The sequence below is a fragment of the Scomber scombrus genome, chromosome 3, assembly GCF_963691925.1.
Source record: "Scomber scombrus chromosome 3, fScoSco1.1, whole genome shotgun sequence".
NCBI lineage: Eukaryota > Metazoa > Chordata > Actinopteri > Scombriformes > Scombridae > Scomber > Scomber scombrus.
The window spans coordinates 15,236,197-15,256,466 of record NC_084972.1 but is presented as its reverse complement, the minus strand read 5'-3'; the positions used below and the strand labels follow the sequence as shown (position 1 = coordinate 15,256,466).

Genomic DNA, 20,270 nt, shown 5'->3' with positions numbered 1-20,270 from the left:
ATATTAATTTGGGAAACATTCCTCTATTTATCATCTTGATTTTCAACCACTTACAAACACTCATTCAAGGGTTTTTATAGATCAGAACCATTAAGTGTCAAGACTTAACAGTTTTAATCTATTACCCCATACTTTTAATTTCTATTAGTCACAGCAGGAATAATATTAGTTAATCAAAACATAAAACGCCCCGACAGTCCACCAAAACATGGATGAAGCCACAGCTGTATCATCTGGATAACACATGTTAAATGTTTAAAATAACAACCTCAAATCATCTGTTTTTGTACATTCAATCAAAATCAAGGCATTTCATTTTCATTTGTTCATATGGACATCCAGTATTACACTCGCCTTGACAATGACCTGCTGTTGGAGTCACTCACTCTGCAGGTTTTAATGCGCACGTCATGTACAGTGTTCATGTCATACACAGTGATACAAACATAACATAGAAATCTCAGTCTTGGGTGTCAAAGAGTTAATCAGGTGGTTATCAAAGGAAACCAAGAAGCTGTAAATCTCTGAACAGCAATGAGTAACCCTTTGAGTTTTATACACAGAACCAACTGTACAAATCGTACAATAACAATCTGGAAAATGAAGCACTCATATTTTATCAATTCATCTCTATACAGTTATTTTGAATATCTTTAAAACAGCCTCACTCTTCAGCCACTGTAAAGTTATTTTTTTAAATAATCAGCTTACACAACCTTATTTATGCACAGCTCAACTCCCGGCTTTGTTGAACATAACACAGTATATATGCACTCTCTCTGATCTGATTTTCTAACATTCGTTGTCAATAAAGTTTTAAAAACTGTTGATCTGTTTAACATTGGTATTTCAAGCGGAGAAAGACAGACAGAGACATCCATCTATCAAACAGTAGACTTATTGCGGTTCTTTATAAGATAATATTAGATAATATTTTAGGCCAAAGGCAAATTTCCATTCTTAACTGAGTGGAGAATAAAATTGAATATTGACCGCATGGTGACATATGAATCATACCAGCTGGTATACAGTGCAAAACATCCCTATTAGATCTGAATGCAGAGGCATCCCAATGTTATATATATATTTGTTTATCTTACTGTCTACGTACAAAGTGTAGTCAGGAAAATGTATCTTTTTGTTTTGGTTAAACCTTTCTAGCAGACTGAATGTGCCCATATTAATTACCAGTGAATGTTTTCATCCCTGACAAACACAAACACAAACACACCCTATTAAACCTCATCTGACTTCAAGAGTGCAATATCTGGCAAGGTGTTCATCAGTCCCACTGGCCTGCGTGAATGTACAGGACACTATGAGGGCAAAGCGACAAGCTGACACACACACACACTTCACCACACCACATTTCAATTATGACACTGCTCGTCTGGAGGTGCTGTAACTCAAGCTGGTGCTGCCGCCGCCGCTCTTGTGCGAGATCTTGAGTGTCGTGGCAACTGTCAGGCTCGGCGTCATGGCAACTGGGAAGCTGGAGGTCGCAGCCGCTGCGAAACCGATTGTTGCTGCAACTGAGGGGGCTGGTTCATTTGGGCATCCATACTGGATCAAGATGTCGACACACTCTTGGCTGCCAGCACTGCGAGCCAGAGCCAGCGCCGTCTGCCCCTGAGCATCCCTATACCGAACATCACAGCCATACTGAAGTTAATGAGAGGAAGAGGAGATAAAAAAGACTGGATTAGGTTATGTAATTATCCCATATACCACATTTTAAGGAAGTTTTATCATATGAGGTATAAATTGCCCGTGGCTTCTTGGGACTAAAAGCTGACAGGACTGTCTTAAATTATCCCAACAAGGCGTGACTCAATGAGCTTTAGTGCCTTTCACACACATACGTAGATCACCTTGAGTGGTCTGCTGAGTCATCTGTTTTAATAGTTTTGGTTTGGAGTGTATTACTTAGAGGTTGTTGAAGGGTAACATTTATTATTTTGCCATTTTTGCATAAGTCAAAGTGATGGTTGGCTGTGATCATATATTTAACACCGAGAAGACATTTAAAATGATTTCACACTTTGTCAATATTGCATTTTTTGAAGTAATATGAAACCACAGTACAAGCGTTTTATTGATTCCTATATCAAAACTGGCAAAACTGCAGTGAGGTAAACTGAGAGAGAGGGAAACACACCCAAACAAGAAGCTGTGTCATCACCACATCGGCCTGTTGACAGGCGGCGTGCAGAGCAGAGCCGGGCAGCCGCAGCGCTAAGAACGACCTGGAGGAGAACGCCAGGCTGAGAGGGGCATTAATGTCCTCCTTAGTGCAGTGGGCCAAAAAGAGCAGTAGCTTGGGGAGGTTGTGCTCCATCACTGCTAACAGAAGATGGCCAGATAGTGTGATATCTGGGCCCTCACCAGGAGTGGGAGGAGGCAATGGTGCCACAAACAGTTTCTGCTCATATTTGGCCCTGATCCATGACTCCCGTTCCTCTCTGGACAGGAAAGAGAGATGATGAGGAGAGGGTGAATTACCAGTGAAATATATTAACAGATTTCTGTCATTGTGCCACCCTACTGTGTCTAACATGGAACAGCTCTGTTTACCGGGTAGCATCAGGCAATGGTTTACGATGTCCCAGGGTGCGCGCCTCCCATATACTGTTGACCATGTGGTTGCCGATGGCACTGAGAACCAGCGTGAGCTCTCGTGGCAGATCGTCGAGGTCCAGGGAGCGAACACGAGACAGGTGGGTTCCCAAGTTTCTGTGGATCCCAGAGCACTCGATGCATATGAGAGCACCCAGGTTCAGACTGGCCCAGGTTGGATCTTGGAGAGGGAGCGTACACACACAAAAATTAAGACTGCCACTTCATTTGGAACTGAGCTATGTGGCTGACTATGTATATCTGTTTCACAAGCAGCATTTACATGTGAAAAGTTTGCCAGTTTGGCCATTTCATGCCACAAAAGTGTCTGAAGCCCTGTGAAATCCTGTTTGTACAAGTTTTAAAGCAGATTTGTGCCAAACTCCCCCTGACAGGCTTCCCTTTTAGCCTTTTAAAAGTGTTCCAACTTTAGAGGAATATTCAGCATTTGATCTGTTTTTGTTTGGTTTGGTAAAATTTAAGACAAATATTTAAATGAATTAAAAAAAAAAAAAAAAATGTATTTTTTTTATCAAAAATGATGCTTTGCAGCTCACTGCTGCTGTGTTTGCTGTGTGTACTTAAACCCTTCCTAATTGGCCTGTTTACCTTGCAATTAACATTATAGCAATTGTTAAGGCAGCTATTTTTCCTTACTAAAGTAAAATATTTCAAAGCCTTAATGACAACTTAATTCAGTAAAGCACTTAGGTAAAAGTCTCATCTATGTTGCAAATGAACAAGTTAGCAAGACAGTTTTTTTTTTACCTGCCAGCAAAATTTCAACTTATAATTGAAAACAATAAAAAAACGAATTCCTTTTCGTCAAAATGTTTTGCTAGCAAGCGCTACAGAGCTACAAAGAAACACAAAAAAACAAACAAAAATGGTTTCATGGACTTATTGATGACTCTCACAGTTTCAGTATTTATAATACTTCGTTCTAAACCCAGACACACATGGATAGATACAAGTGGAAAAATGAGACGTATAAATATATAATATAGAAAATATAAACACAAATGAGTCACTAACTTGGAGCATCACAGTCAACACAGAAGTTGTTGCCCTTTGCGTTGCGAATCGCCTGCAGAGCCACTGCTTCGCTCTGGCTATTCTTGCGAGCCTGTGAAAAACACAGTATATGATCAAAATGACAGAAAAACGTCCCTCTGTGATACCAGCTCCGTTGTAGTTACCCTCCTTACTAATGATTATAATTTCCAAATCTCCCTGTGAAAACGCTGTGGAAGATGGCTATTATCATCATTATGTACTAACCATTTAAAGCTGTAAAATTAAGGGTTTGGGCCTCATAGAAAATACAATGCCATAACACTGAAAAGGAAATGCATCATGGGATTGAGGTTATCATTATATTAGTGGCAATTATCATTTTTAGAGATCATTTATCTAAATCCAAACCAGGATGTGTTCCCCACTCAAGAACAGAAACCAGCACAAGCCATTAGTGTTAACCCATTAATGGACAATCAAATTAACTTTCCTCATCCCTTTTAAAAGTAGCAGCAGTATCCTAATGGGTGGAGGCCAGCTTCCTGAGACAAAACTGCTTTCCTTCTGGAGTCCCACAGTTCAACAATACAGAAAACACACACATTATAAGGTAGGCTACTCCAATGTACTTCCTGGTATCCTGGATAGCACAACTTAAAAATTCAAATTTAAAAATCAGGAGATGCTAAAATTGTTCCATGCTTTCTGTGCATAATAAACCAAATAAAAAAGAAAGAAAAAATCACACCTTGTGGTACAATCAGTGTGTTTTCATGATAACAAACTGTTATCGCTTTGTGTTTTTCTTACTTTACATACATTTACTGTACTTGTGTACTATGATGCCACTACTACAGAATAATACTTTAAAGATCTCCTTCAGTCATATTTAAGGACATATTACTGTACTCTGCTTGAAATAATAAATTGTGTCAGACATGTTTTTTCCACAAAAGTGTTCAGGCCCTTTGGTAAATACACTTATAATTATAAAATCTCTTTCCTCTCCCTAATAGAAAATTCCAAAATCTATGAATAGGTTAGGTTTAACGTAGGTTAGGTTTAACTGCTAGATGCACAATGTTTCCCAGTTTAGGGCCAGTAAACAACTTCTTGTGATATCACAAATCATACTCGCAGATACACGCCTTAAACTCAGATTTCAGAGTGCAGAGAAACTTTCCCCCTTCAGCAGATGAATGCAAAAACATTCTTCTAGTGTTTGTGAGTCTGCCTACTACAGCCATGAGAGTAGCTCTGGAAACACAGGCAACATTTCATACCAATATGGGCACCAACATAGCACAACACTAACTGAGGTGCATAAACACATTTCTTGCCATCTCCATGAAAGCAGGAACATTTGGGAGCATGAAATCATCAAAAAGGCGCAACTTGCACCTTTACAAAAAGGGAATTATGGTTGTGTTCCTTTGCCAGTTTTGCGTAAAAAAGAGAATGTAATGTTTTTTTCCGAGAATATGATACTAATGAATGTGCTTATGTTTTCTCACTGTAAATCTCAGTGTACATAAAGTCTCCGAAGAGCACATTATATGCCTTTGTCTGTCTTGCCTTGTTTTTGCTGCTCTCACACAGCTGTAAGCTAGCCAGGATCTGGCTCTCGATGGCTTGAACCCAGGAATCCCTCTCCTCCACACTTTGGGCTTCAAAGTGCCACGTCTGGCCAGTGCTTGACACAATGAGGAAGTCAAAATGATCCTCATCTGACAGAAAAACATGAACACACAGAAGAGAATTTTAATCTTTTTCATCCAGAAATGTTTTTTTAACATAAAGAAAAAGACAGTTTGAGTTTGCATGCATCAGTGCAGTTCATGTTTTATCACAATTAGAATTTTTATGCTTTATGTTAGTGAACTAGTCAATTAAATCTTTTACTTAATGCTAAAATGTACGTACATGTAGGTAAAATATTTGAGATGTATTGAAAGAATATCAATCAAATATTAGTAATTAATTGATGCTACAGCAGGAGCTTGATGTGTGCAGAGGGCCAGTCAGAGCTTAAAAGATGCAAAGCAAGAGATCAGTGTTACCTGTCTTGCTTACATTCCTCAAGCTACCAAAGCTTTTCAGTTTCCACATTTTGCGCTTGGCTGCATGAAAAGATTGAAAATGTCACAAAAAAGCCAAAGAGAGGACATAATAAAATGTACACTTTATCAAATGTATTCTTAGGCTATGAATTATTACTGTAACTTTTTCAATAATTAGCAATATATCAACAGTGTCAGAACATTGTTATTGTCTTGCTTAACGATGAATATAAAAACAAAGTTCTTTATGTTTACCATCTGCTTGGCCAATGGTTGCGTCTCCCTTCTGGTTCATGCTCTTCTTTCTGCGATGCTTCTTCCTGTCTGTCACTGGGGAGGCGGAGCCTACGTCTTTGGTGGAGGAGGAGCTGGACACACCCTCAACTGCAGAGTCTGGCAAGAAGAAATTGTACCAAATTATATGAATATGGTACAAAGAAAAACACGACTTTAAGTAATGATAAACACTGTATGCACAGATGAAGTTCTTTTTCTCACCAACACTTTGAGCGTGGTTAGATAATGTGGAAGGACATCGCTGGACACCTCTGTTACTCCTCAGGAACAGTGCACCACCCAGTCCTTCCATTTCCTCCACTTGCAGGAGGCCGCTGGTGCTTACAGGAACTAAAAATATTATGACAAACATGTAGTTAATAATAGAGTAATTTTGCCGAACATGAAATGTAAAACTGAGCTACTGAGATTTAAAAAATACATTAATGATTCTGTGTGAACACATGAAAAATTAAATATACACAAGAATTACTGAAGAAGTCCTGAAAAAGATACTGAGAGGGGTTACTTTTATCTTTCCCACATCCTTGCAAAAACTTGAAATCCCTTATGACGCTCTTTTGTTCTTTTGCAAAAAATTTTTTTCCTTTCTGGCACAAAGGTTTGACCCCCTTCCCCCCAAAAAAGTCTTTAAAATTCAAGGAACAATGTATTTAGTGTAGGTCTGACTTCTGCTTTCTCCTAACTCTGCCTATTAATCATGTTCTTTATCTTATTTTTTACCACTCCTTTTTATTCACATTCAGGGTCCATCTAACTTACATGTTTTTGAACTGTGGGAGTAAATGGGGGTAGTATGAACTGATGTTAACAAAGAGAAGGATCAGGGTGGAGATTCCAAATCATCAAAAATTGACGGAGCTACACCTCAGCAAAATGTTGCATCATACTAACCATTAGATATACTCAATTTAGGCTCCATATGCCAATGTACTGGTATTTGTATAAATTAGGTTTATAGTTGTAATTTCTCTGATAGTCAGGAAGAGGAATTGGTTTGACTATGACTACTTTTTGAAATTCAGCACATCCTCTCATAATATACAATCCAGAAAACATGTTTATTCTTTGACCTGGGCTGAGTCCCTCAGGTCCCTGCACATCTTTGACCCTCCCATTGAGCCCGGCTGGAGGGCCGCAGGTTGGTACAGCACGAGGCGGCCGCTTTCCAGGCACCTTCACTGTCACCCTCAGGAGATCCATCTCTTTCCCTGGGGAATTTAGCATGTAGTCCTGCCAAACCAAACATCAGCCATTACCATCAGCCACCAGCTGTTTGTGGCGCTTTCAGCAGCAAAATGCCTTTAAAATGCTCTGTCAGCACTCTGACTCACATTTACGCTGGAGTGATAGGACAGTATGCCATCGTTGGACAGCGTGACATACTTCTTCTTCCACTCTTTGTTGAGTGAGTTCCCGCTGCGCTTCAGTAAGATGCCCTGATGGAGGTGACAAAACAGAAGAGTGTAAATTTATTGCTAATATCTTGTGTGTTAATCTCGCACATTTCTTCAGCTTGATGCCTGTTGGCTGCCAAAAAAACCCACAATCCATTCATCATGCCAATATGGGAGATCACAGCACTTCATCACTTCAAACGATGAAGCTGCTGTCACACATTTAATTTTAAGTGACTGCTGGTGTGATGTCCTCTGCAGAGGGTCATTAGATATATCAGTTTCGTCTCAGCATCAAGTGCAAATCAGTGTCCTACCTGTTTGATGGGAATTGAGCGTCCACTTCCCAGATCTCCTTTACAGTCTGCACTCCGTCTGTTTGAATCACTGCCTCTCCGGCCCTAGACAAAGGACAAGAGGAGCAATAACTGCATCAGAGGCAACAAAGGGGTGATTGGTTAAAATTATAAATATCATTTATAACTTATTTTAGAAAATACAGTATTGAATCTTTTCTTGCCCAAAAAAAAGCATATAGAAATATGAATGAGGTTTCTGGTGATTCAATTGTTATCTATAAAAATCGGTTTAATATCAGTGTCATTTGGACTTAAATTAAAGCTGGACTAATCAATATTTTTCTATATTTTTCCAAAACGGAGCTTAAAGAAGAGTGAATATTGGAAACACAGCTCCAAATGAATGATAATGTTATTCTGTGTCTATGTATTTACCGCAAATCGGGAAGTGCGTCTTCGAGTGGCACTGCGGACTGACCCCGGTGTGGCACTGTCCTGTTTCTCCCCTCTCGCTGTCCTGCCGATCTCTTTATGAGTAATCACAGGAGTGGAGGGAAGTGATGAGGAGTAGTCACTGCTCTGACCACCATTACTGGCCTGAGTGAGGGGAGACAAATAATTGAGTTTATTATAGTCAATCTGAATTTTTTTTTTTCTAAGAATATACTTGGTGTTTCTTCTTCTTTGTATAATGCAGGACAAACAATGATACAACAGGCACTGAAATTACATAAAGCAAAAGTAACATGTAGTTCTAACATTTCACTTGGAGAGTTTGTAGGAAAATGCTAATTCAATAGTTCAATGGGTCCTCCCAAATGTTTAACGTTGTAAAAGGACAGATATATCTTATATCACTAACGGTAAATAATCAGAGCTACGGTATGTGGAGTTGTGGAAAAAAGGCAAAACCATTTACAAAAAGTCTAGCAAAACTGGACCTCAAATGCCCACCCAGAGTCTGCACATCGTTTCTACAAACATGTCCAAAAACAGCTTCATCTCAGTTGGAAAAATGGAAAAGAAATATATGTCCTTCCATAAGGATTTAAATTTCAGTTGGACTTACAGCACAACAGCAAATCTAAAATATGCAACAGACTTAGCAAGAAAAGGTGCAGTTAAATGGTATTACTTTGTACCATTTTTTTCTGACAGATGGTCCTTAACAGTTTTACCTGTCCTGGAAAGATGCCAGACACTGGGGTGGAGCCTCCAGAGTGACTGGGAGAGTTAGGGAGAGATTTACAGGAAGCCAGTAAGGCAGCTTGCTTCTTAGCCGCCATGATCTTCTGAGCAGCTGTGGAAGGAAAAAACCTGTAACATTAGCACTAAAAAAGAAAAAAATCTTCAGATATCTGTGTACTATGCAGTATTATTCTCTCTGTTCTCATATGACAGGGGCACATACCATCAGTGAAGACTCTGTTCACATTGAGGCCGTATGTAGCACAAGTTTCATAGTAAGTGCAACGCCGCACATCTGAGCAGAGCTGTCTAGCCCTGGCATCGTCTATTACTCTGGGGTTGGTGCTGCTGATCTTATCTACAGAAAGCACAAAGCACAAATACAACAATAGTTCACCTCTTAGAAGATTTAAATCAAAGGACATGTTGTGTGCAAGCATCTTACCTTGTGTGCCGACTACTACAAAAGGTATTTCAGTGACCGGCCGGTGGATAGAGAGCTGGTGGTAGATTTTGTAAACTTCCAGGAAGCTGGCCTCATTTTCTAAACTGAAGACCAAGATAACTGCATCCACCCAACTTGCAAACTGAAGAGAAGGCAGAAGAAGAATTCCACTCAAAAAACACAAGGGCAGGCTGATAGTAATTTACACAAAGTCTAATTAGTTGTTCACATTATCCAAAGTCAGGTCAGTTTCCAAACCCACCTGAGCACTTGGGAGTTCTGTCTCCTCTCTGATTATCAGTAGGTGGCTCTGTCCATCAACCAGGACGTCCTTAATGTACTGGCGCCCTGAAGAAAAAAAAGAAGACGAAACAAATATTTTACTCTAAGACTATGATGAAATGTTACACCTGTGTATGAGAAGTAAAATTGTCTGTGGTGACAAAGGTCTATCGCCAGTTGACATAGAAAGACACACAGAAATGTTGTAGGTGAGGACATGTGAAGCTGACCCTCAGAGTTTTCCAGCGGCAAGTAACTTCCTGTTAAGTGTCTGTGGACCAGAGCAGACTTCCCACTGCACAGGCCTCCCAAAACACCCTGATGAACAAACACACAGATGAAAAGATGATACATTTAGTATTGAATTCTGCTCACTGACTTTTAAAAGAAATGTTTTTTAATACTTACCAGGTGTAGTTCTTGTACAGTTTGGCTGATGGTCCATTCTTGACTGCTGGTGCATCCAGCTGATTACAAAGGAAATAAATGGAATAATAAATAAAAAGCATAAAGTAAGCTCAGTGCTGCAATGATTTGATATACTGGTAATTGGTGTTTTGGTGACAAAATACAGTTTAAAGAATAGATAAGGCAAAAATGTAGCTCATGTAAGGTGTGTTTTCACTTTTTACGGAGCTAACAGTGTCTTTGAGAAGACCTAGAAAATGACTGATAATGACATTTTTGATTTTGGCTCACATTGAACAAATTGAGTGAGGAGAGATGTCATTTCTGGCCACCATCTTAGTTTGGATTAAAATGTAGGATTAGGATGCCTAGCACTGTGACTCACTGTAATGACAGAACATGGGAGGCACAAACTGAAGCTGATCCCATGTCTGTACTATACCAACAAATATGACACTATCCTCAATTTCCAAAGCAGAAAACAATTTCTGACTAGAAATACCAGGATATGGTCAGAAAAGTGTTTTTGCAGAACGTTATTAAGTCACAGTGAAGCTGAACTTTAGTCTTTTAGATATAAAATAACATCACTTTATCCTTTTATCATATTAGACATTTGTGTGAAACTTTGTCATAATTCTTGAGTAATGACCAAAAACGTATTTTATGAGGTTGCAATGACCTTGGCCTTTAACTGCCAAATTCTAGTCAGTTCACCCTTGAGTCCAAGTCGATGTCTGTGCCAAATTTGAAGAAATTCCCTCAAGGTGTTCATGAGATATCGCATTGAGAATGGTAATGAGAGAAACGGTCCAATGGACGGACGGACAAACCAATAACTTGATGCTGCTGGCCTCGACTGTCGTCGGCACAGAGGCATAAAAATGTCAGACTGCTTTAACAAGTGTGACACAACTGTACTTGAGCTTTGTAACAATACAAACAAGAAACATAGGTGATTAATCTCCATTAACAGCAACAAGAGCTTATAACAACTCCACAACTTTCATATTAACATGTTCTAAGCATCCAAACTAGCCACCAACACATCCATGAGTCACATGCATTTTGTCCAGAATCTGGAAATGTGTAGGCAACTTCATCTTTTTTTAGTCTTTGTGCTACGCTAACCTAAACACTACCTGTGCCTATTTCTGTAGCCTACTATACAAACAAAAATGAAATTGATAAACTCTCCCAAAATGTTGTGGTGAAATCCCTTATAAATGTCACTGTTGACTGCTGGGCAGGTTTATCATGGCTGCCTGCAGGCATAGCACAGTGTGGAGTGTCAGGGTGTCCAAACCTCCTTTCTGGGTGCAGAGAGGCTGCAGATCTCAGCAAGTGCCCAGAAAATCCAATCAAGTGTAAAACCATGCAAGTCTGCACGAGTTAGTGAGCATGCCAGATATCTTTAGTTCATCCCAACATTGTAAAACACCCGACTCTTCTTTCTCTTACTGTGGTTACCCTGCAAAAACTCCTCCTAACAAGTCTTTTATTCTTTTATTCAGCCTTGAAGACGTATTCATTTTATAACTGCGGTGAGATAAATCATCTTGTTCCCAGTGCAGTTTCCCTCATTTTATGAATTTTATAGAAGTCAGTCTCAGTGAATCAAGACAGAATATGCCAGTTGGTGCTTGGTGGTCTAGAAAAAAGGGAAACCTGATTCAAAAAGACTTTTGCAAGAAGCTGATCATCAGGCGAGTCAAATAACGGATAATGAAAAATGTTTTATCACTTGTTTTGAAAATGTATTGAGAATCATCATTGATTGATACTATACTACATTTATTGACTATTCCATGAAAAGGAGAAACTGCACTGAGAAAAAGTTGAATTATTGCAATTGTGACTTTTTCTTGTAAGAAAAATACAAAAACATGTTGAGGGATGAAAATTAGACCAAATTACTTGTCGGGTGTTTTTTATACTGAATGATCAATAGTGTGACTTTGGTTACATCTATGTTCAAATCTATTTGAATCAAACAAAAACAAAATGGCTCTTTAAGAAATGGCAGAAGATAACTGCTGTTAAGGGGCTCATTATGTCATTATCAGATTCAGGCAGACATTAGCATTTCCGGGGATCTTTAGTCTTGGAATTGCATCGGAAATATACTAAACCTAAACTCATACAGGATATAAAATTATTCCATAAAAATGTTTTCTATTTAAATAGAGAGGTGAAACGTTTTTAAAGTAAATGGACACCTTGAACAACCAGTCCACCATCTTTCATTGCAATATGACTTAAGGTCCACAAAGGATTTAATACCATTTATTGTTTTCAGGCTTTGTTTTTAGTGATGAGGACATCCACAACATGATGACTGAATGTTTATATATAATAAGAACTCACATTATGTTCCCAGTGCCATGATTATAAATAGTTTCTGTATTACAGCCAAATACATCTAGTTCATTGGTTAACTGAGTTCATAATGATCCAGCAGCATGCTTTGTACATGCTTTATCAGGTTTGATACTGATAAGAGTAAAATATATAAACGCTCATTACAGTGGTACAGTCAGCCAGGTAAGTCACATTTGTTCAGTTCTTTCTGGAGTCGAAGTGTTAGCGTTAATGCACTACTGTGAGAATTTCTTTTTATTACTCCATAGCTCACTCTTTAATTTAATTCTTAGTCACTGTAATATTTCTGTTCCACACCCTGCAGAAAATATCAATCATGAGGCACTTACTCTCTCATATTCAGCAGTCACGTTTATCTAGAAAGAAATAACTCCACTAGTTTCAGGGCAGTAAAAAACAAGGATCAATAGCTTGAAAGGGGAATAAAACAGATGAACATTTATGAAAATTATATATTTAAAGCCCCCCTCCACTCAAAAATGTGTTTTTCTTATTGTTTCTTAAGTTGGATGTTTGAGCTTCACATAGCAGAATGATGTATGTGCCGAGTTTTTTTCACATTTATCTGTTGAAGGGGGAAAGTTTTTCTGGGCTCACCAAAAATTTGAGTTAAAGGGGAGTACCTACAAACTGGATTTGTGACATTACAACTAGTTTGGAAATAGTTGTGGCCCAGTATTCCATTGACATAAGTGTGATGTGGAAACTTGCAGCCTACAGTGCAGAAACACTGAGAATAGACGTAACAGTGAAGTAGGAGACATCTTGTGTCCAGCTGTTACATTTTGGAAATAAAAAATCTTTACAAATTCATAAATCCTGTCAGGGTGAAAAATAAGATGTCATTTTAAGTATTCTAATCTAAAGTAATCTAGATCATTGAACTTTTTGTGGAAGAACTATATTGAACACAAATTATTATCCACAGTAGTATTTAATTTGATAGTATTTTATATCCATCTTAAAACATGTCTGTAGGGATTATTTAAGTTCTACATGAAATGCCTTAAGGATATTTTGTAGTTTGGATGCACTGAACAGTATGGTTTGAGTACCACAGCTCTATCCTCAGTAGGCTGACAGCAAACTTGCATTAGTGAATGGAAATTCAATAAAGCAAATACACAGCCATGAAGGACAACGTACACATCTGCAGATGTGAAGCTGAACAGAGAGAGACAAATGCCTGCAAGAGTGAACACATGCATCCGAATTCACAAACACACACTCTGGGTAATACTGATGAAGATTAATATGGAAATCATCATTGTCACAGACAACGACACAGATACTGCTTGCACACACACACATACACACACACACGCACACCCACACACACACTCTGAAGCTGTTGGGTCACGTTGTACCGGGCGGAGGCTCGGTGTCAGCCGACTCTCTAGGGACATAGATTCTAACTTTAAACCTTCTGACTCTCCCTCATCCTAATCTTTGGGCAATCCCCACACCCACACTCCCCTCCATCAACAGCGTCACACCACAGACCAAATAGCATCTCTCACGGCTTTGCTGTTGCCATGGCAACTCCATTTTCCAGAAGCCTCCAGCCCAGGTCTCTATACAATAAATGGTCTCTCATGGCTACAGCGACATGTGTGAGAGGCGTAGAAAGATGATGTCCACCTGTGCACATATGAAAGTGCGTCTCTCACATTTTTTTCATTGCTGAAAAAATATTTTCTACAGTGAGTTACATAAATAATGTTCATCTGTCATCAGAATACTGACATAATATGCTGAAATTACAGGTTCAACATGACACCTTTTAGACTCTGCTGCTCACGCACACTAACAAAATACAGCGTTGACGAATGAATAGGCTCCATTTGGAGGCTGATTAACTCTGTGCACAGAGCAGGAAGTAGCAGGTTCCCTCGCTCCTCACTCCTACATTCCCCCTCTCCTCACTCCTCCGATGAACACAGCTCTGTGTATCCCCAACCTTAATTATTCATGTCCCACTTACTCCTGACAAATTATTCAGAGCTTACGCCGATCCTACATTCTCTGTCATAGATGATTTTCTTTAGAATATATTAATAAAGATTAAAGATTGATAAAGTTGCATCATTTCCTTTATTTCACATAGACAAGTATGAATATTTCATGAGGTCTTTACTTAGTCTTTGACAAGATTGAAGTCATTTTTATTTGTTTAATGTTCAGGATTTGGGGAATTCCTTAAAAAAGATATCCAAAACACTGAGCACATTAGTGACAATACAGAGACATTTCATTGCATATTAACCACACAATTTAAGATTTTTAACCCCCTCCACTATGCCAATGCCTACAGTGAAGCTGTATTGTGGCATCATTATAAAGAACATCTGTAAAGAAGGGATGCACTTCTCACACATGTAAGATATATTTTGATGAAAATCTGAAAACTGTGCCTGCAAAATTAATTAAGTGAAAATCCCATTTTAAACTGTTTTTATTTATGCAGTCACATTTGTAGCTACTGAAGTTTGAAATCGTTTATTTATATATAGATAACTAATATTTTATTCCATCGTAATGCACTTCTAGCAACATTTCCAAGCTTTTGTTTTTGTTTTTTTCTTAACATCTAGATATATATTTTTATCAAAAATCTTAGAGCTTGCAGCAATGACTCAATTATTAAATTAGTCACTGACTATTTTGATTTTCTTAAAGAAAAACCCACCCAAATTCTCTGATTCCAGCTTCTCAAATGTAAATATTTTCTGGTTTATTTAGTGTTCTATGATAATAATAATCAACAGATGAATCGATAATGAAAATAATAATAGTTGTAGTCACGGTATAACCTAATAATCATTATAGTGCTGCAGTTAACAATGAATGCCCATAACAGTTTCCTAAAAAACAATTGTCAAAGAAAACAGTAGATTCACATTTGAGAAGCTGGAACCAGTGAATGTTAGTTTTCTGTCAATCAGATAACCGATTAATCCACCAATCATTTTACCTCCACACCATAGCTAAATGAGTCATTTATCCATTTGGGCCATTACAGAGTGAAATCTGACAATTGACAGGATAGATGCCATGTAACTGCTTCACACATGTGGTTCATTTTAAAATCTATCCATAAATTACATAAAAAATACATATTCCAAGCCTGTACATACCCAGGCAAAATGTCCTGACTCCTCTGCAGCTTTCAATAGAAGAGAAGCGTTTTCTTTCTCTTTAGACCTGTGATTTATCTCAAAGGAGCCCCATTTCATTAGATCTCATTGCGATTGTATTTCCAGCAAAGTTATTTCAAGTAATTGTGTAGCTCTTACGAGTAGTATCAGAAACACACAGAGCTCGGGGCAGTAATGAAACAGCAGAATCATGTTACCAAATCCCTCAAAGACAGGAAAGGTTAGCAGCAGGAGTTTAAACTTGTTTCTTGGCTCTCCATACTATTAACTCAATACTTACAGTAGCATGTCACAAACACTAACACAGTTAATCTGTTAAGCTGCCAGCTAACACATGTTCATGCTAACTTAACCATTCGACTTAAAGCAATGCAATAATCAATCTTCTTAAAAGGAAAAGAAAACAGCTTATTCTTCTTATTGAAATAAACACAGAAAACCCTGTTAAGCCAAATTTAAATCCATTTAATTATCAGGTGCCAATATAAATGAAATGAAAAGTAAATTAACGAATTATAAGCGCATTAGAGCATTACATGGACTCTAAGTGGGAGCGGATTTTTGGTGTAGGTCCACACAGCTCCAGAGAGGGCAGTGTTAATGGCAATAAATATGTGATCCTGTATAATCACATTAAACAAAATGGTCTTCTTAGTCACTTAATCTCAGCCCAAGTTAGCACTGATGAGTGAAGTGAAACGGCAGATGTGACACTGTTATCTGCCGCTCTCACCAAATTCTCATGGAAGACTAGTTTCTTGTCTATAGAGTTGTGCGAATGATTCAGCTGGTTCATGTCACCGACAGTAATCTTTAATATTGTTTTGTTATGCATGTTGTTCACCACTGTGGAGAGCCCAAATGTGTAAAACAGTGAGCTGGTTTGATATAGTGGGCTGATTATAACTGTAAAATGTATGTTAAAAGTCCAGAGATGCTGCCATAATTCTCTGTCATACAGTAATGTTCGGTGTGTGTGTGTGTGTGTGTGTGTGTGTGTGTGTGTGTGTGTGTGTGTGTGTGTGTGTGTGTGTGTGTGTGTGTGTGTGTGTGTGTGTGTGTGTCTATGTGCAGTAGATGCATGAAGTGTACTTACCCTCCTCCTCACTAGAGCCCCTTTCCACAGCTGGATAGAGGGGCGGTGCAGTGTTGGCACTGTGTGGCACAGCTGTACTTTTGGTGAAAATCCCACTAATGAACTTGAGCATCTTTCGATCACGAGCAAGGCCTCTCTGGATTGTTCCTCCCTGGCCGTCCTTCCCCTTCTTCAGTTCCTCAGAGGGGGAATGTAGGTCGCTGTTGTCCAGGGTACGACTTGTACCTTTTCTTTGAGGCCTGGGCATATCAGTAGAAGGAGGAGCAGGCAAGGAAACTGAAACTGTCTTGTATCTCTCCCCCTGAGGGCTGTCCCTCGTCATCACACCTGTGAATCCTCCACTCATGGGAGCTCCAGGGCGGATGAGTGTACCTCTACCATCACTGTCAGCCCAGGACGCCCTGTAAGGCCCAAGAGTTGTAGCTGCCATTAAGGGGGACTGGTCCCCGATGCGGTTATCCCTTCGGTCTAAAGTCTTAGCAGAGTGATACAAGCTTGCATTGGCCTCTCTGATCTCCCTCCAGCATGCAGAGTTGCCTCCTGCATGTGACCTCATCAGGACTTCAGGGCGCTGGCTGACCTGTGGTGGGACGGAAAAAGGGAGGCTGCAACGTGAGCGACTGTTCAGGTCGGCTCCATTTTCACCCTTTAGGAAAAGCATGGGGGGCTCCCTGTAGAGCTCTGTCTTAGGACGCATGGCATCTGAGCGAGGTCCCTCTCTGCGCACAGTTGCCTCAAAGCTAGTTCCTCCATACACTTTCACCATTTGCTTCACAGGTGGATGCACAAAAGAAGTGTCTTTACTCTTTCCGACTGATACAAAGTCCTTTTGGTATCCATGAGTCTCTCTCCTCTCGGGCTTCCCCCAGTTTTTATTGGGGCTGCCATACTTGACTGGCACCTGTTCCAATTCTTCTTCCACCTGTATGCATTCTTTCTCTACTACTGGCACACACACAGGTTCCTCCTCCCTTTTAGTAGCATTGCCTACCTCCTCTTCCTCCTCTTTCATAGGGCTCCCTTCCACCTCTGGAAGGGGCTCCTTCTCCACTTGGTCCCCTGCTCCATCCTCTGGCACAGCCTCAACCTTCACCAGAGTGAGGGAGATGAGGTAAGTGGTGCGTTTCTGTGGGTTGCCCGCTTTGCTCATTGGGACAGCAGACCTCAGCACAGTGGCATCTGCTCTCTGACCTAGCCAGACCTACAAACCTCAGTCATGACATCCAGGACAAGACTGGAGCAGAAGAAAAAGAAAATCTAAGATCAAATATGGATCACACACCTGCTCGAACCTTGCGTAGCTGATGATGTCTCAGACTGATCTATCAGGCAGATGGAGTTGACAGGAATCCTGCTTTCTTTACAGCTTAGTAAAAACACAAAGAGGAATGCTGAAAATTGCAAATTTCAGAATATATTTAAAAGCATGACCCAGTGGTAAAACAAGTCTAGACTGTTTTTTTAATGCCTCCATTAATCCTCTTCAATGCACACCGCTACTACTGGTCTCTACCACTGATTCATTCATAATCCTCTCCTCTCTGTGCTTTGTTTTCCCTCTTAAACTCATTTATTCTGCACAAATCTGACATGTAGACAAATGAATAGATACAGGAAGACATTTCTTCCTACAGTGTTGACTTATAGCCTCTGATTTCAGCCTGGAATTATGCAACAGTCAATACATTCGGTTTATCCATTTCTTGACTCGGACTGAAATGAACACTGGCTGAATAATGCCACCTTAGAACAGTATGTGTCTTGGCTTTCGCTCATGTCATACCTTCATTTTTCCTGAAGAATATCCATTGTACATATTGTTTCTGCAAAATTGAAGATGTTCTCTTTCCATCAGAGGATCATTCACATCAAATACCACATCAAACAAGACTGACAAAAAAGGAGCTTCAGCTGATCAGCCCAAGAGAAAAAAAAACTAATGAAAAGGAACAGGGTGAAAAAACATCAAAATGGAAATCATTCACTTGTCACGAAGCGTCTGGCAGCTGGAGCCTCCATTCGACAATGTCATGCATAAAATGATGTATGCACGGTGTGAGGGTCACAGAGAGATGCTGAAAAACATCTGTTGTTATGTCCCCAGAACATTAAAATAAGGAAGATAAAGTAGCTGGATTTAAGCAACCCAAGCGATGCTTCCTTGTGCCTGTATCACTCCTCTGGAGAGCTGCTTCTCTCGGTCACCGCATCCTCTCCTCCGAGTGCCTCATCCAATTAGCAAGTCAATAAAATGTGTCTGTGAGGCAGAGGAAGCCCACCAGCTCACCACGGCCCCTCCTCCTCTTTTTTTCCCTTGCCTCCTTTGCTTCGCAGCCCCCTGCTAGCCCACCGTTAGCCTGCTGCACAACCAGCTCCACACTGGATTCAGCTCTGGCAAACAGGCAGGGAATAACAAGCTTGAAGAGAGGTGGTGGTGGTCCTTGCCCACGTTTTTCAGATTTTTATCTGTGCCGACACAACAAAAGAGACAGGAGGGAGAGAGAGAGAGAGAGAGAGAGAGAGAGAGAGAGAGAGAGAGAGAGAGAGAGAGAGAGAGAGAGAGAGAGAGAGAGAGAGAGAGAGAGAGAGAGAGAGAGAGAGAGAGAGAGAGAAAGAGAGAAAGAGAAAAAAACCTCCAGCTCTCCTCCTGCCAATGCATCTGCTCTGTCTCCAGCTCTTTCTCTCCCCTCTCCTTTCCAAAGCAATTTATGGGCAGCTCCTGTTTTCTCTCCCTGCCTTACAGTCTGTGCCCTCTGAGGGAGAAAGTGATGATGCACAAGAGGAGAAAAATCTGGATGTTAGTTGATGGATAATTGCAGTAAAGAAAAGAAATAGAAATAGAAAAGAATAAGGAGATCTTAAAAAGAAAAAATAATGAAATGCTGTATCAAATAAAGTCCAATTAAAGAACAGCAGAAAAAATGGACAGGAACGCGAATAAGACTCAGGGTTTGAATAATAAACACTGGATGAAGCATGACAGTAGAATAATAGAAGTGAAGGAAGAAAACAAATGATATAATAGTTTCTTGGAAATAAAAATGCTACAAAGCAGATCTTAAAATTATTTTTCTGCTCACTACACAATCTCTCCTCAAGGGGAAGCCACTTGTCTAACAACATCAAGAAAATGGTTAAAATTGTACAAATACCAAATTAAGGTATAAATAAGCACGATTAACTTTAAGACATTACTACCATAAATATCTACTTTGGAATATACACTATTAATGTTGAGGTCCCCTTCCACAAAAAAAAAGCGCTTATTGTTACTTCACTTGATACTTAAACTTAATATGCCGTTTTCACATTCATCTGCTGAAAGTGGAAACGGTGTACATGCTCACTTTGAATCTGATTTTAAAGTGTCTACCTATGAGCCAGATTTGTGACATCACAAGTAGTTTCGAACCAATCGTAGTCCAGAACGTAGCTTACAAAAGGTATGATGAGGAAACTTGAAACCTCCAGTGCAAATACAATTAAACTTTTTTCTCCAAATATATCTTAAAACATTTCTTGTGTGGATCTTTAAGTAAAAACTGCCAGAACACATGTAACTAATAATATTTCAGAATAGTTCAGGAGTGCAAAGACTTTTTGCACCCTACTTTTTTCATTGATT

The 20,270-nt window shown here is 39.5% G+C and overlaps 2 protein-coding genes across 2 annotated transcripts in view; one reads left to right on the top strand and one right to left on the bottom strand.

The window, feature by feature from the left end:
* suox (sulfite oxidase) overlaps nt 1-20,270 on the top strand; it is a 161,844-nt gene that overhangs the window by 57,699 nt on the left and 83,875 nt on the right. The window lies entirely within an intron of this gene.
* On the bottom strand, nt 1,375-17,795 carry LOC133977332 (arf-GAP with GTPase, ANK repeat and PH domain-containing protein 1-like). The gene is made up of 19 exons (XM_062415450.1): nt 16,646-17,795; nt 10,010-10,068; nt 9,832-9,919; nt 9,582-9,667; nt 9,320-9,461; nt 9,098-9,232; nt 8,865-8,986; nt 8,122-8,283; nt 7,705-7,788; nt 7,325-7,429; nt 7,064-7,223; nt 6,192-6,320; nt 5,949-6,086; nt 5,694-5,753; nt 5,209-5,360; nt 3,652-3,742; nt 2,575-2,797; nt 2,159-2,462; nt 1,375-1,662 (listed from the first exon to the last, which is right to left on the bottom strand). The coding sequence occupies exons 1-19, from the start codon at nt 17,793-17,795 to the stop codon at nt 1,375-1,377; spliced, it is 3,678 nt and encodes a 1,225-aa protein (XP_062271434.1).